This window comes from Centruroides vittatus, unplaced genomic scaffold (genome assembly GCF_030686945.1).
Source record: "Centruroides vittatus isolate TY-2023 unplaced genomic scaffold, ASM3068694v2 contig_549, whole genome shotgun sequence".
NCBI lineage: Eukaryota > Metazoa > Arthropoda > Arachnida > Scorpiones > Buthidae > Centruroides > Centruroides vittatus.
In genome coordinates, this window is record NW_027122325.1 from 6,908,608 (window position 1) to 6,924,242 (window position 15,635).

General features: G+C 34.7%; 1 protein-coding gene across 9 annotated transcripts in view; it reads left to right on the forward strand.

The window, feature by feature from the left end:
- The window catches only part of LOC136978758 (zinc finger homeobox protein 4-like), an 89,936-nt gene that overhangs the window by 29,264 nt on the left and 45,037 nt on the right, over positions 1-15,635 (forward strand). For all 9 annotated transcript variants that reach the window (XM_067274579.1, XM_067274580.1, XM_067274575.1 and 6 more), the window contains one exon: positions 12,087-15,349. In XM_067274579.1, coding sequence (XP_067130680.1) covers positions 12,121-15,349 — 3,229 coding nt within the window. In that variant the 5' untranslated portion in view covers positions 12,087-12,120. The remainder of the gene's footprint in view (positions 1-12,086; positions 15,350-15,635) is intronic.

A 15,635-nucleotide genomic window follows, 5' to 3' on the forward strand; every position in this document is an offset into this window, starting at 1 on the left:
TTTTCGTTCCTTCCATCTTGTATTTCTTTGCTTCCCCGGGGTTCACGAGTAACGATTTCCGGTAAACGACTTGATCACGTGACGTAGCTAGGATTCTTCTCATTGGATAGTCGCTAACAGGACAGTATCGGGTTCATTTCGCTACCAACGCACGGTGTCGATTTTGGGACGAAATTACAGACTTTGTGTTGGTAGGCGATTTTTGTAATCACACATATCCTACAAAAACACACCTCCCCTTGCTGAAACTGATGGATGGCTGTTGTTTTCTTCCCAACATTGCGCACCTTACTGTTCTATATCCTACGCCATTATATGACGTCAAAAAATCTTTCACCAAACCAGTTTTTCACTGTTTCCATTTTATTCAGCTTGCTTTATTCTTTTAGTTGATTATTGAATCATAGTTTTTAAAAAGTTTAAAACATTTTTAATGTCGTTAACGTCGAAAAATCTAATAAAATGTGATTTTTATAACTAACTTTTAGGAAGTTGTCAAGGCTAATCACATGTGATGAAGTAATGCCAATGGTTTTAGAAGTATCAAAGAATAGAAATAAATAACAAAAATTAAAAAGAAACAAATTGACAAGCAGAATAATTAAAACCTTTGGTAAATCTAAATTTTTTTTACTTAATATATTAATAAATATATCATCTGCTTTAAGGTTTTTAATTAATATGAAATTTTAACAAGATCTTATTAATACTAGGGCGGTTCTGGATTGTTTCGGTTGGGTGGATCATCTTTTGACAGTTGCTTGGAATATTATCTCATTTTTTTTATTTTTGTTAAGTTTTGTCAGGCCCAAGCCCACCCGCATACTCCAATACTCATCTTCTCGTTTAACCTGTTGTCTGTCCTTCAGAAGTCTAATAGATACGATGAGCGAAATTTACTTTTCACTCCGCATCATTGTATACAAAACCGCTAATTTCTGAATATATAAATCGTTATATTTTACTGTACAAATATGTAAAAAATTCTGAACAATTGTTCCAAAGGACAAGTAATTGACAGTTATGTAAATTCATTATGGTTTCTACTCGCGTATTCGTGCCTTTAAAACTATCGGTAATTGTGATTTTTGACATCGTAGGTGCATAAGTCACGAATGTGTAAAGCATAAATAAGTATGTTTTTGAAAGAGGGGGAAGAAAAATAAAAGCTGGGGATTTTTTGCATTCATTTATTTGAAGATTTACACTAAAGAATAAAAACTTTGCACATGTTGTAACACTGGAATTTTTATTTCGGTTCGAGACTGTAATAGTATAAGTTAGCGCAAGGGTTTTTTGTCGAGTCTGCAGCAAAAGAAAAAAGATTTTACGAGCGCTAAAAAACAAAGTCGAGAAATAACTATGAATGTTAAAAGTCAAACATTGCAGATGCGTTAAGAGACAAGAAAATGGGAAAAAATGTTAGTTTTACGTCGTGTTTTTCTAACGAGAGAATTTTTATATACAAGATCTATTTAAAGATTTTACGACTCAGTACCGTGATGGTTACAATAATATAAGACCGTTTTTTTACATTAATTTATGATTGCATCTGATGGTTGAAGGATTATACCGTCTGCGCTTCGACCAATTTTTTATTGATTAACGATGAAGTCGCAAGTTATTGAAGAGAACATGTTAATAAGTATAAAATCACTTTGAAAATTAAAGCTACTAATGATGTAGTCGATGGAAAACGACTCTTTTGGTTTACATGGAATCGTTGAAGAAAGAAATTACAGCAAATGTTAGTATTTCTTGTTGTCTGTCCCACTTCCAGTTGTCATTACTCACTCTGCTGAGGATATCGACCAGCGAGTGGCCGACCTGTTGTTGGTCAGTAATGTTTGTTTGGTCACTTCCTTTCCCCTCGTATTGTTTTAACGTACAAGAAGTCTTTATGTTCATGTTTGGAAGCATTCAATTACTGACTTTGCTCGGTAGTTTTGTTCTTTCTCATTAATCATTGCTTATGTCCGGGTGGAGATGAAAGACCAAAATCTAATTCTTCTAATATATTTTAGAGTGGATCCATTGCAGTTGATAGCGTTTTTAGAGATAATTACAGCCCTATTTTAGAGGTCACGTACGATTAATGGTTAAACGAAATTTGATAATTGGAAAAGAGTTTTAAACTTACCATATTATTATAAAGCTATAAAAGACAATTAATAAATTTTAGATCAATCTGTTCGTTTGAGGGGACTTGGTCCTAACAAAGACTTATCTCTCCATTGTATCTTTTGTATATTGCATTTAACAATAATATCCAATAGATTTTTCCCGTCTTTAATTTTCTACTAAAATAAATATAAGCGAGATATATATATATATATATATTATTTAAAAAAAAAATTAATGTGTGTCATTTTGAATAATTGAGTTTAATTCCATGTTCGTGTCTAAATCAAACAATTCTAGATATCAATTTAACTTATTCGGACTTCAAAGAAAACAAAGTAAACAGAAATACATCAGATGTTTATTGTTGAATATTTTGTTTTTTAGCTTTGACTCTAGAGAATTATAAAGTTTTCATTTTGACGTCTCCATTTTCTACTCTGCTGGACAGTTGATAGTATGAAAGCGCTTATTTTGATATGTGATTTTTGTACTTGATTCTACTGAAAATATTGAATACTTTAAGGGAAAACTCTGGAATTGGATTTCTTTTGAAGCATTAAAGTAAACATTAATTTGCCTTTCACTGATCATTGCATGCCCCGCGAAGGTCACATGTACAGCCAAATTGGATTTGAGTCTATATGAAAAGTCTTCACCGGAGGAAAAAAAAAAAAACTCCTTCTGTATTCAATATATCACGCACACATCAAACATAAATATATAGAATTTTTGATGAGAATTATTTCTTTTCTTTTTTATAGAATCAAATAATTATATCAGAAATTTCAAACTTAAATTTAAAATAGAGAAGCGCGTTGTTTATAACTAATAGAATGGAAAATGCATAAAGATTATTAATGAAGTCGTAAATCATAACTAATTTTAAAATGAATTCAGTTCATGTTCGCATCTCTGCATTATCCTAATGGTAACATTTTGATATATTAAAATTTTCGTTATTGAAGAATTGCTTTCGTCATTTGTGAAGGAGCTTTTCAATACTATTTAATATGCAAAGATATCGTCTAGAATACAAATTCCCCTAATCTGCACATTTTAAGTCGATGTAATGAAGTGTTCGCTAATGGTAATTTGAGTTAGATACCAAGGAGAAGTTTATTAAATACGCCACACGAACTACGTCTAGACTATTTGCGTTTAAAATTTGTTTTTATTCGTATTTAATCCGTTCGTTTAATTCAGATTATTCGAATTTTTATCCCCTTTTTTCGGAGCAAGAATAAAATCATTAATCATCGAGAGTTAAATATAGGACGAAATAAATTTACAGCACTTTCTACGGTATAATATTAAACGTTTACAGACGTGTAATTTATTAACATACAGCTTAATATAAAAGATGTGAATACGTTACATCTCTGAAATATGCAATGTTGTTCCCGGGTGTTTGCGTAAGTGAATGAATTAAAACCGGGTAAATAAGTATGAAGGAATCAATATTCTTGCTTCTCTGTCTTTTTTTTTTTTTTTTTTTTCTACCGGAACTGCAAATATTGTCCAAGTCTTTGGCTTAATAGATTCGGGAGTGTTTAAACAAACGACGTTGTTTTAACATTTCCTGTCAACCAAGCGAAATTAAGGAATAACTCTCACTCTATCAATTATAGCTTTACTTAAAGAGTATAGCGTACTCTCCCCGTTGTTGGACTAACGCATTTGGAAATTGAAAAGAAAGCTTTTAAAAAGCGCAGGAAGCTAGGAACCTTGTTTGCTTTTCTTCAATTTTCATTTGGCGTGATGAGAGGATGAAGTTAATGACCCTGTGGACATTCATTAAAGAGGGAACTATGTGTGTGAACGCGTCTAAAAGGGTGTGGTAAAGATGTGGCATTTCTGACGGCAGGTGGCGAAAATAAAAAAGTAAAAAGAGTAAAAAGAGACCACGAGGCGTTTCTTAGTTCGGCTTAGACTACCGCAATTGACCGAGAACGGAAGGCTAATCTAAGCCTTAATCACCGTCCGAGAGGTCCCGGATAATCACTGTACAGAAAGATCGTTGTGGCAATGATCCATAGACCACTGACCACTAAGGGGGAAGAGATTGATCCGCTGGTTTTCCCTGTTTGCCTGGGGAACTAGGACGATGGACATTGGGTGACAACCTGTGTGTCTACAGCGTGTCACCACACCTACTGACCCATATCCGTCTCCCTAAACTACCATCGGTTTAATTGTGGTATTGCCGTCTTATTCTGGACATCAGCCGTATTAAGCCGTTATTTAATTAAATTACTAAATGATTTTTAAGAAAAATATTTTATAAAACTCGTTATTTAAATATATTATTTCTGTATAATAGGTTGCATTTAATTTTATATTTTAATTTAAAAACTTGGCAATATTGATTAAATAAAGAATTTAAGGAATAAAAAGAAGAAGAAATTTTACTTCAAAGAATCTTATTTTGTATTCTTGTATTAAATTTTAAAATCAATACAAAGTTATTTTCCGTCGTTAGGTCTTAATTGAAAGTTAATTTAGTTTTAAAACTTTCGGCATTCATCTATTTACGAAGCTAATAAAATCTGCGTAGATAAATTATCTTGTTGGCTATCCAAAGTTTTTCCTTTTGGTCAGACCATAGTCTAATATTTAAGAAACGGTTGTTAAAAATTGAATTTAAAATGAATGTTTCTACACAGTTTGTAATTTGTCCGTAGCGTAAATAATTGGTAATTGTAGTTAAGATAGAAAATAGTTGAGGAAATTTCAACCACACTATACGTCTTATTTATGGTTGTGGTAGCTTCCTGCACTTTATGAATAACCCAACTACTTAAATTCACCGAAGCAAATTTCTTTCTCGTGTAATACTGTAATTTGGACGCCTTCAATCATATTTTTTTTTTCATGATTATTACGGAAGGTTTTCATTTCCTGTGTTTTGTGAAGAAAGGATTGTCGACAGTTACCTTTCGTCATGGAGTCTGTTGTGTCATCTTTGTCTTCATTGTTTGGACCATTGGAAAAAAGTTAAACTTATTGCACGTTTTAACTGTTAAATATCGACTATTTTATTTAAATTTTTATTCGTCTTTATGTTTAATCTAGTTCAAAGCATGTATAAAGATTCTCTGTTGTGTATTTTGAGTTATATTATGCTATAGACTTACTGCGCGTTCTGTTCTCTGTTTGAAAGTTACCCCGGATAATCTGAGTGAAAATCTTACAATTTTTAACACGTTTCATGATTTGTATTAATTTAAACGCGTTTAAGTAAATTGCTAACTTTAACGAAAATCTTAATAACAGCTAAAAGCCAAGAATTATGTAGCGGTTGCATTCCGACCCTTAACGTTTCTAAGGATGTTACAATGTTTGTTTATGAAAGGTTGCTGTGGACAACCGAGTTGAGTGCATGTAGTTCGTGTTGAAGACGTGTCTTAGAATTAATACCAAATATCAACTATTCAGGAAATGTATTTTCATGGAATAGAAATTTCAAAACATCAACTCTGCATTAATTAGAATTGCAGGCATTTAATGCGAGCAAATTTATTTATCACGATAGATTTCTTCTGTATCAAAAAATTTATTATCCGAAAACATAACATTTTTTATTAAGCCAATACTCTCAATTTAATACTTATAAGATTGCCCAAAGAAAAATGCTACGCTCTAGCGTTAGAACTTCAGATTGACAACAATTTGTTTTAGTCAGTTTGCTTTTTCAATCTTAAAATTGATACAACAAATTAAAGAATTTTTAATTTTCCGTCCTTATTACAGAATGAATCAGATTTATATCTAGTCTTCCACATTGGGATTAACGCACTTTATATATAAAGAGCGTGTGGAGAAAGAATGACAGAAAAACACAAAATCTTCTAATTCCTTTTCTAGATGAACTAGTTTTTTTTCTCCCCTCGTCGTTGTTCCCAGCGGATATTTTTTTTTATTTTTTTGCTTTCTTCAGTAACGGTCCAGCATATTTCAGATTACAGACAAAAGACACCTTCTAACTCGCCTTCCTTCCTTTGTTTCCCCCAGACCCTCCCCCGATGCAGGGATCCGCTTGTCCACGTCACTGAATGCCTGAGCTCTCTCCCACTATAAAAACGCACTTATTACACAGTGGCATGGACGCCAGAACTGGCAGGGAGGGTGGAGGGTAAGTTTTTCAGAGAGAACCCAGGGGTACGGCCAACTCATCAATATCCTCTACGTCTCCGGTTTCCATAACAGCGGAGACATAACTTCCAAGTCATCTAAATATGTCACGGTTGCCATGGTTACCGAGTCGGGACGACTTCTCCCCTCCCACGTTTTTGCAGACAATTGTGTGCTGCTAATGGCCCCTGGTCGAACTCGGAGAGTTTTGCTAAGGGATTATGGGTAAAGAGAGAAAGAAGGGTGAATGCTACATAGACAGGATGGGGGAGGTTGCAGTTGAGAGAGATGGAAAAGGATTTTTTTTTCCTATTCCAGTTTTATCTTATTGAGAGTGCCGTATTATTGGCGTCAGATGACGTCATTCCTTCCTATTGGTATGTTTATTGAAAAAACAAAACAAGTAAAAGCGGCGAAAACTAACTTTGTTCTGTCTATTGCACCCGCGATCCGGAAAAGAAAAAAATAGATTGTTTTAATTTTCTACGTCGTAAATTATTAACTAATTCAATCCTAATATAAATTTAATTATTAGCTTTATTCGTGTTCTAACGAAGTGTATCCCCGTCACAGTTTAAGCATTAAAATGGCCGAGAAGTAATTATATTTATTTTTAGACAATTAGATAATTTTCGTTTTTAATTAAAATAATTTGGTTCCGCTTATGAACTGATAACTTTCGAGAAACATAATTTAAAAAAAACATATACATAATTTGATTTCGTATATATGTAAAATCATTGTTCGAACAGTTAGAAATGATAATTGGGGACCGGAAAAACGGGAGCGTTTTGGATAGAAAAATGATTTCCCTATTACGACAAATGTGATTCAAAGAATAAGAGATTCTGTTGTTTTAGATTAGGACGATGACCCTTTCTGTTCAGTCATGTTCTAGTAATGCAGACAAACTTAATAAATGACCGTTTGTTGCTAGCAATCTATCTCCAGTCAGCTTTTATCTAGCCCCCAACTCGCCATTTTTATTCGCTTTGTCTATGCTGTTAAAATTCGGTTTGTCGAGGTTTTTATTTTTATGTATATTCGTTTTCAGTTTTTAATAAAATATTTAAAAAAAATAAAGCATTAGGAATAAAAGTTGTATCGATGAATTTGCAAGAAATTTTTATTATCGTATAATTTTATACCTTTTATTATTAAAGTCTGGTTTTCCTGATCGAATCCAAAATGCTGGCCTGACCTAGCAGTAGAAATACATAAGTTAATCAATAAATTTAGCTGATAATCTTATCGGGTAACATTACTGTATGAATGCGAGTCTATAAGAAAATTTACTAGTAGTAATTTTTCTTTCGAAAGAATTAGATTTGGTATTAATTTGAAAATATTCTTTTGATGGATTTTACTGGAAGGAAGTTTGCATCGCTTTGTAATTGTTTCTATAATTGAATACTTAATCGTTTCGAAAGAACAAACCGGGCACGAGTTTTCAATTTTTAATTGGAATTTCAACATAATAGATCTATGTATAATTATTTTGACACTGTTTTCGCTTAACCGAGGTTCAGAAATTTTCCGTTTTATTACACATTAACACTTCATTTTCATCTCTTTCTCATTTCTGATTTTTATTTGAATCTTTGATTTTATTGTTGTTATCAACGTGTTTAGAATCTTAATTAAAAATTATTATTTAGAGTAAAATTCATTTGAATATATTACATAATATTATGAATCGGTAGGAATTTTTCGAATTTGATAAGCTTCTGCCGATTCAAGCAGAAATTCATTTTTATTCTTATTAAGTAAATTAATAATTATCTTTTATTGAAAATTGAATTTGTTATGCTTACTTGTTTATAACATATTACATTTTATCATACGGAAAAATGTAATATGTTATATATATATGGAAAACACTATGCAATTAGAGAAGTAGCTGATTATCCAGTCATATTTTCTACGTTGTTCCGTTCAAATAGACCGCAAAATTCGAATCCAGTAAGTGTTGTTATTAGTGGTTCTCTCTCTGTCCCCCTGCCACTCCGCTGGCTTCATCCTGACACCTCGTCTTCGCCAGAACAATGAGGCTGGACGAAAGAATAGCGAGAGGCTGCCAGAAAATAAGCTTCTTTTTTTAATCTCCCCTAGTCTTAGCAGTGTGTTTACGGGTTATATCAGCGGTGAACTATGCAGAGCTGTTTTTACAGCATCCCCTATTGGAGGACGCTTCTCAGTCACACCTGGACTCCCATTCCTTGGGTCCTGGGCATGGAGGGGTAAGGGGGTGAATGTCTTTGTTTTCTAAGTCTCAGCAACCGGAGGAGTCTTTTCACGTCTTCCGTCCCCACTGTCGTGAGTGTAAAGTCAGGAACAATCAAAGTGAATTCGAAATTTGACAGGCCCCGCTGATTTCAATCAGTCTAGGGAATGGTTTCCCACGATTTGGCCACAGAGACCGGTCTTTTCTCTTAGACTCTTACTTCTTGTCCCTAGCTAGTCTTTTGTTCCCGTTCACTAGTAACACATCTATTGCCATACTTCTTTGTCTCTTTTCCCCATCATTCTCTTCCTTCATCCCCAAGTACTGTCTGAAAATCCTCCGTTTACTGCGTCTCCCTAATGGACTTACCCGACTTACATTGTCTCACTCACTGCTGTTTACCTCTATGTAGAAATGATACATACGCTTTCTCAGAGACTTTTACCAACACTGACATCTGTAGTTCCCGTCCTCTCCATTCGATTCAAGCCGTGTAACTGCCACAATGAGAAGGAATCGTTAAAAAGTAAAATAAATACAATCGCTCGGTTCCTATCCTTTTGTTATTAATTGATAAATAGCTTTAGTTATAGACCTAAACTTTTGTCACTCTAAGGTTTAAAGTATGAGCATCAACTCAGTACTTGTTATTCTGAATTTTTAAAAAATTTTTTAAATATAAAAATTTACCTTTATCTTAGCAATGTCATTTCGGTCTGTTTTCTTTTTATCTAATTTTTCACACCTGATAAGAAGTCGTGGAAAATTCATTATATGGTTGTATTAAAAATCAATTAGCATAATTAAAATTTCTCATATGGCAGATAAACAAATGCACAAGCGGCTCGCGTACGGCGTCAGGTGTAACAAAGCGTATCAATTATAATAGTTGATCACCTGGAGAGATAGGTCATATTAGCCACATGCCCCGTTTCATATCATCTGTTCGGCCCGATGATGATGAAATGACGTGATTGTCAACAGTATTAGAGTTTCTAGACAGTCGTATCTACTTCAAAACTAACGATGTTCAGGCTTGAAAATATCAAAAATTTCTCGTATGCACGCTAAATATTCAGTTTTTGTATGCATGTCTGATATATTTACGGATAAAGTAGTTTCGTGTTTTTAATAGGGCTATTTAAAGTAGAAAATGACATTAAAAAAGCATTTAACCAGTCCGAACGGTAATTATAAACTTAAATACTGTATATAAATAAGATAATTTAGCATTGTCGTAAGCAGTAAATTGAAAAAAAAGTATAAAATTTTGATAATAAATAAATATAATACGTAGCAAAAGGAATTATTTATATTTTATATGTAAAAGTTCAAACAAAATCTAAATACCTTTAATTGTTTTGATAGAATCATAGAATGTTATTTTATACTAATTTCTAACGTGTGGTAGTTAGTTGGAAGTAGAAAAAAGTTTAAGGAAATTATTCCATTATGACAGAAGAATATAATTGGGCTTTTGCTAGAGAAATTATTAGAAAGAATTACGTCAATGCTGATAAATGTAATAACAATCTTAAACAAAGTCGGCATTTTATTATTGTATTAGAAATAATTTAAAAAGTTTATGAAAAAATTCTCTTAAAAATGCTTCATGTTTGAAAAATATTTTGTATGATTTAATTTTATTTGGGCACTTTTATTGATTTATAATTTTCGCGAAAATATAACCAATTAGGCATTTGTTTGGATAGTTTTAAAAGACCGAATTACATTAAATTTCACGAAGATCTAACCAATACTTTAAATTTTTGTTTACATTTAATCATTTAGTTTTATTTCTTTTTTTTCTTCTAAATTGTTTTCTAAATCTTCAACATTTAAAAACCTCGTTTGCATTTTGAATTTAATTTTCTAATGTTAAATTGTATATTTGAATTTTTAAAACATCATTTGAAATATAAAATCGAAAATTTATAAATTTGTAAAATGTTTTGTTTTCATTAATTTATGCTTTGTATAAATCAATCTGGTTTCGAATCTAATCTGTTTTCTAACACGAGACATTTCGGATGCCGGTCACATCAATGTGCAATTTAAATAGCAGAATTTAAGCATGCAACATACTCTAATGGAAAATCGATATTGTGCTTAATCTGCATAGAGTATATTTCGAAAATATTAATAAAACCTTATTATCGGCATTATGCTGTCTGTAAACTCTGTCGAAAACATTTTTTATAGGTTAAGTTTTTTTTAGAAAAACAGTCTTAGTTTAGCTTCATTTGCTTCTTATCATTTGCCCAACTTAACGTACGTATAAACAACAACTGTTCTTTCAAAGTTATTTTTTATACGTCTCTCTATACACAAACCGCACAAGTTTAGGTTAACAAACAGACAGATGAAAAGCAGACTATTGTATGTCGTCCGTCCCTCTCCCTCGAAATGCAGAATCAATGGAAGGACCAGTTAAAAACTGGCTCCTGGACAAGAAAGACCCGGTCCAGCCCTTTGAATGCTGCACCGACGCTTTCTAAAAGAAAAGCTAAGAGGAAAGAGGGCGGCGTTGGAGCCCTGTGTCAAGGGATGTTATTGAACATACGTTTCAAAGGTAGTCGAACGACGGATATTCCCAGTCGGATCGGAGTATGAGGTGAGTACCTGGGAGAAAAGAGTTAACGTTCGCTCGGACGAATCTCTAGTGACGAAATCCTGCGCGTCTCTAGACTCCCTGTCGTCTTTTCACTCTTTGGATTGCGGTTAGTATTGATTCTTCCTGGCATGCAAATTCCAATTCTTCTCGCTATTCCGATATCGTTTGACTGGAATCTGCTCTTCTGTCGTCTCTCTTAACTTGGTTGCAGAATCCGACGTATCTTCTTCTAAGTTTCGTCATGAAAATCATTTTAGATACATACCACGTACATTTCGCGTATATATATTCTTTTTATTATTATTAATTGGTGTCGAAAGCCAATGTTTTCAATCCGTTGTATTTTTCAGTATTTTTCATTGGATAATTTCCATAGTTTCTTTGAAATGTACTTGCATTGCTTTGAACAAATTGCCTAATTAGTGATATTTTATGGAACGTATTTAAATAATAAATTTCCTTTTCTTTGTATAAGGAGAGTTTACGTGAAGAAATTTATAATAGTTAAAAAATAATTTACAAGTTAATGTTTCACTGTTTACCGGAAATTTTTTTGAAATTATTTATGAGACAAAACAATCATTTAAACACTGCTAGTAGAGAACCATTGCAAAACGATAATTTATTGTATTTGTTATTGTTAAATAAAAAAATAAGCTAATTAATATGAAACTTAAAGTATCTATTATCTTAATGTTTTATAGATCGTAGTTTATAATAAAAACAGACAGATTATTAGCTAAAGTGAAAGCTATTATAATTCAGGTTAGATGTATAAGTAGTTTAGTTAAATAGTAATTAGGACAAGAGCACGATTCTGTTGTCTTTATTACAGCTGTTTAGCGACAGAATTTTGCTTTAGTTCTAGGAAGCATTTGCTATATATTTACAGCTGTTCTCTCGATTCTTTTTTCTATGTGTATTGTGTGCTTGTATGTTTGTGTAATTAGTATTATGTCTGCAGTTAATTATAGTGTATTCTGTACTATATAGAGACGGATGGCTGGTCCCACCATGACCTAACGCCATGGATCCCCATGTCCCAGGGATTGACATGGACACAGGCCAGAGAGTGGACAAACAGACGACAATAAACCATGGTCCTGGCCTGGTGGACACAGGTGACAGGAGGTGCAGCATGACCCCTGAGGATAACCCCAAAGAAGCTGATAGGGGGTCGAGCTTGGGTGGTGGTGAGGTCAGCAAAGAGTCCAGTCATCCACTGGACTCTAGGTGTGGGAGGTACCCGACAAGGGGTGGTGACCACCAATCGGACAGTTCTCTCAGTGATGTGGAAACATTCAGGGGCAAAATAATCTACAACCCAGATGGTTCTGCATACATTATAGAGGGTGCCGGTGATTCAGAAGCCAGTGATGAAGAATGCAGTTTTGATCTACCTCAGCAGGAAGGATGTATCGTAGATGCTCGTGGAATGACTCCGCCTAATTTTAGGGTCATTCCAGAAGTGGTGAATGCATTTCACATTTCGAGAAACCCTGCCCTTAGTGCCCTGTACGGCCAAGCTTATAATCTCCTACAGGAGAGTACCAAAGTTCCTGAAGTCCCCGTGATGCATAGTTACAGGGTGATAACTGTGAGGCGTGATAAAGACAACAAATGTAAAGACAATAAAGATAGTAAGGGTTCGAAAAGGCCCGGTAGTAATTTGGAAAAATCTAATTTACCTTTCTTGGATTATTCATCTGTGCCCATCAAACCAATTCTTATGTGTTTCATTTGTAAGTTATCTTTTGGATACAGTAAATCTTTCGTTGCTCATGCAATGGGTGAGCATAATATTGGACTGAATGAAGAAGAGAGGGAAATAATGTCTCAGCAGAATATTTCAGCCATTATACAAGGTGTGGGAAAGGAAAAAGAACCATTGTTATCATTCCTAGAACCAATTCCTACATCATCCGCTCAGGACAATGTGTTACCAAAATTTCGTGGTAACTATTTTCCCCATTCTATGAGTTCCTTTGTCTCTTCGAGTCCCATGGCATCCTTACTGAATGTTGTCAGCAGTGCTGTGTCTAGTGGTGCTGTTACAACAGTAGTTTCAGCTAGTTCGAGTCCCGTTTCGTCCATTCCACAAATAAAGTCAGCTCTGAGGACAGATAGGGCTTCTCCTGGAGCTGTCTTTAATTCTGCATCTTCCATTACTACCAAGGACGAAGTGTTAGCGCCAGAACTTGAAGATTTGGCTAACATTGAAAAAATGGCAAAAGCAGCAGCTGCTGCTGCAGCTGCCGCTGAAGCAAGTGAGACAATGGTAATGTCAAATTCAGAAAGAAATCAACTTGAAAGATCAGGATCTACAAATATTCATCTAAATGACGCCAACTTTGCAGCTCAGGGAATCCAGGATGACAGACAAGGAACAGCTACATCAAGTTGTGTAGACAGACCAACTAGTAGGGGTAGTGTAGACAGCATATCTCCTGGAGTGAGAGCATCTCCTAAAGTTCTACCGGTGCCCAGTCCCCATCTTTCCACTTGCCAATCTCCCACCCCATCCACGAGTCATGTGATTGGAGTATGTGCTCAACATCCTGATGGTAAAACAAACGGAGTAGAATGTCCAAAATGTGACATGATTCTGGGTTCATCACGTTCTCTTGGAGGTCATATGACAATGATGCATTCCCGTAATTCATGCAAGACTCTTAAGTGTCCCAAATGCAATTGGCACTACAAGTACCAAGAGACATTAGAGATTCACATGAAAGAAAAACATCCAGAAAATGAAATGAACTGCATTTATTGTTTAGCTGGACAACCTCATCCACGTCTGGCACGTGGAGAAACATACACATGCGGTTATAAACCGTATCGGTGTGAAGTGTGCAACTATTCTACCACCACTAAAGGAAATCTTAGCATACACATGCAATCAGATAAACATATTAATAATGTTCAAGAAATGCAAAATGGAACATTGTCAGCTGAACATATCCTACAAACTCAAGGACTCCCACCCACTTCATTACCACCTGATCCTCAGATTGTGAAAAAACCACCCCCTGCCCCTAAACCGAAGGCAACATGGAGATGTGACATCTGTAATTATGAAACCAACGTTGCACGTAATTTGAGGATTCACATGACAAGTGAGAAACACACTCATAATATGATGGTGCTTCAACAAAATGTCAAACACATGCAGCAGTTAACAGCCTTTCAACAGGCTCAAGCCTTAGATCCACTTTTTCAGTTCCACCCAGGTTTGCTTCTTCCCTGTGATGCTCAGTTACAGCCCGAGGCTGCTCTAGCAGACATGGCTTATAATCATGCCTTGCTAATGATGGCTACTCAGCAACAACAGCAGCAGCAACAACAACAACAACAGCAGCAGCAGCAACAACAACAACAACAGCAGCAGCAGCAACAACAACAACAACAGCAGCAGCAGCAGCAACAACAACAACAGCAACAGCAACAGCAGCAGCAGCAACAACAACAACAACAAAGAGTTATGGCGGCCGCTGCAGCTGCAGCAGCAACCGGAAAGACTAATTTGGGACCATCACCAAACGTAAATCAATCAGTGGAGTTAAATCATCGCGAAACATCATCACGTGGTGAAGTGCAGTATGATGAACTGAACAAGTTATTTCAGTGTTGTGTCTGTAACAACTTTTCTGCCGATACGGTAGAAACATTAAACCATCATGTGATGGAAGATCGTACGAGACAGCGTGAGGACGAAGTTCTCATGGTTGTCGCAGGTAGTTTTATTTGTAAGTTGTGCACTTATAAAACCAATCTTAAAGCTAACTTTCAGCTCCATTGCAAGACGGACAAACATCTTCAACGGTTACAACATGTCAACCACGTGAAGGAGGGTGGCGTTCGAAATGAATGGAAACTGAAATACGCCAATGTCAGCAACCCCGTCCAAGTACGTTGTAACGCATGCGATTATTACACCAACAGCATTCATAAACTTCAAGTGCATACAGCCAATCCAAGACACGAAGCCAGTGCTAAACTGTTCGTCCATTTCCAAATTGCAGAAACTGCAGTGATGGCAGAGAATAAGTATTACCATTGTAAATTGTGTAATTTCTCTTCGAGAACTAAAATTAATTTAATACAACATATACATTCCCTAAGACATTTAAGAAATGAAAATTTCCGTCAAATGCAACAAAAAAGTGAAGGAAGATCTGTCGAGGATGATATCAGAGAAACTTTTCTTGTCAAGGAATACAAGGGAAACGAAAAGATTATATTTGATTCCGAATTCGGTAAGGTGCATTTTCATCTTAATTAGTTATCTGCATGTTTCGCCGAAATGTTAAGAATGTGTGATTTCTTGTTTGGTAAACTCTCAAGATAAATATATTATTCGAATTGTAACATAACCTTTATTTCCGTGATTTAACTCCAAGAAAATCGATGAACGAAGAAATACGTGTTTATACAAGATGGATATGTTAAATTTTTTAGCATTGTAGAAATGAATTACAGGATCTGCCATCCTTGTCTTTCGCATCCTTCCAAATAAAAACTTCCAAATTTATATGTTAAGAT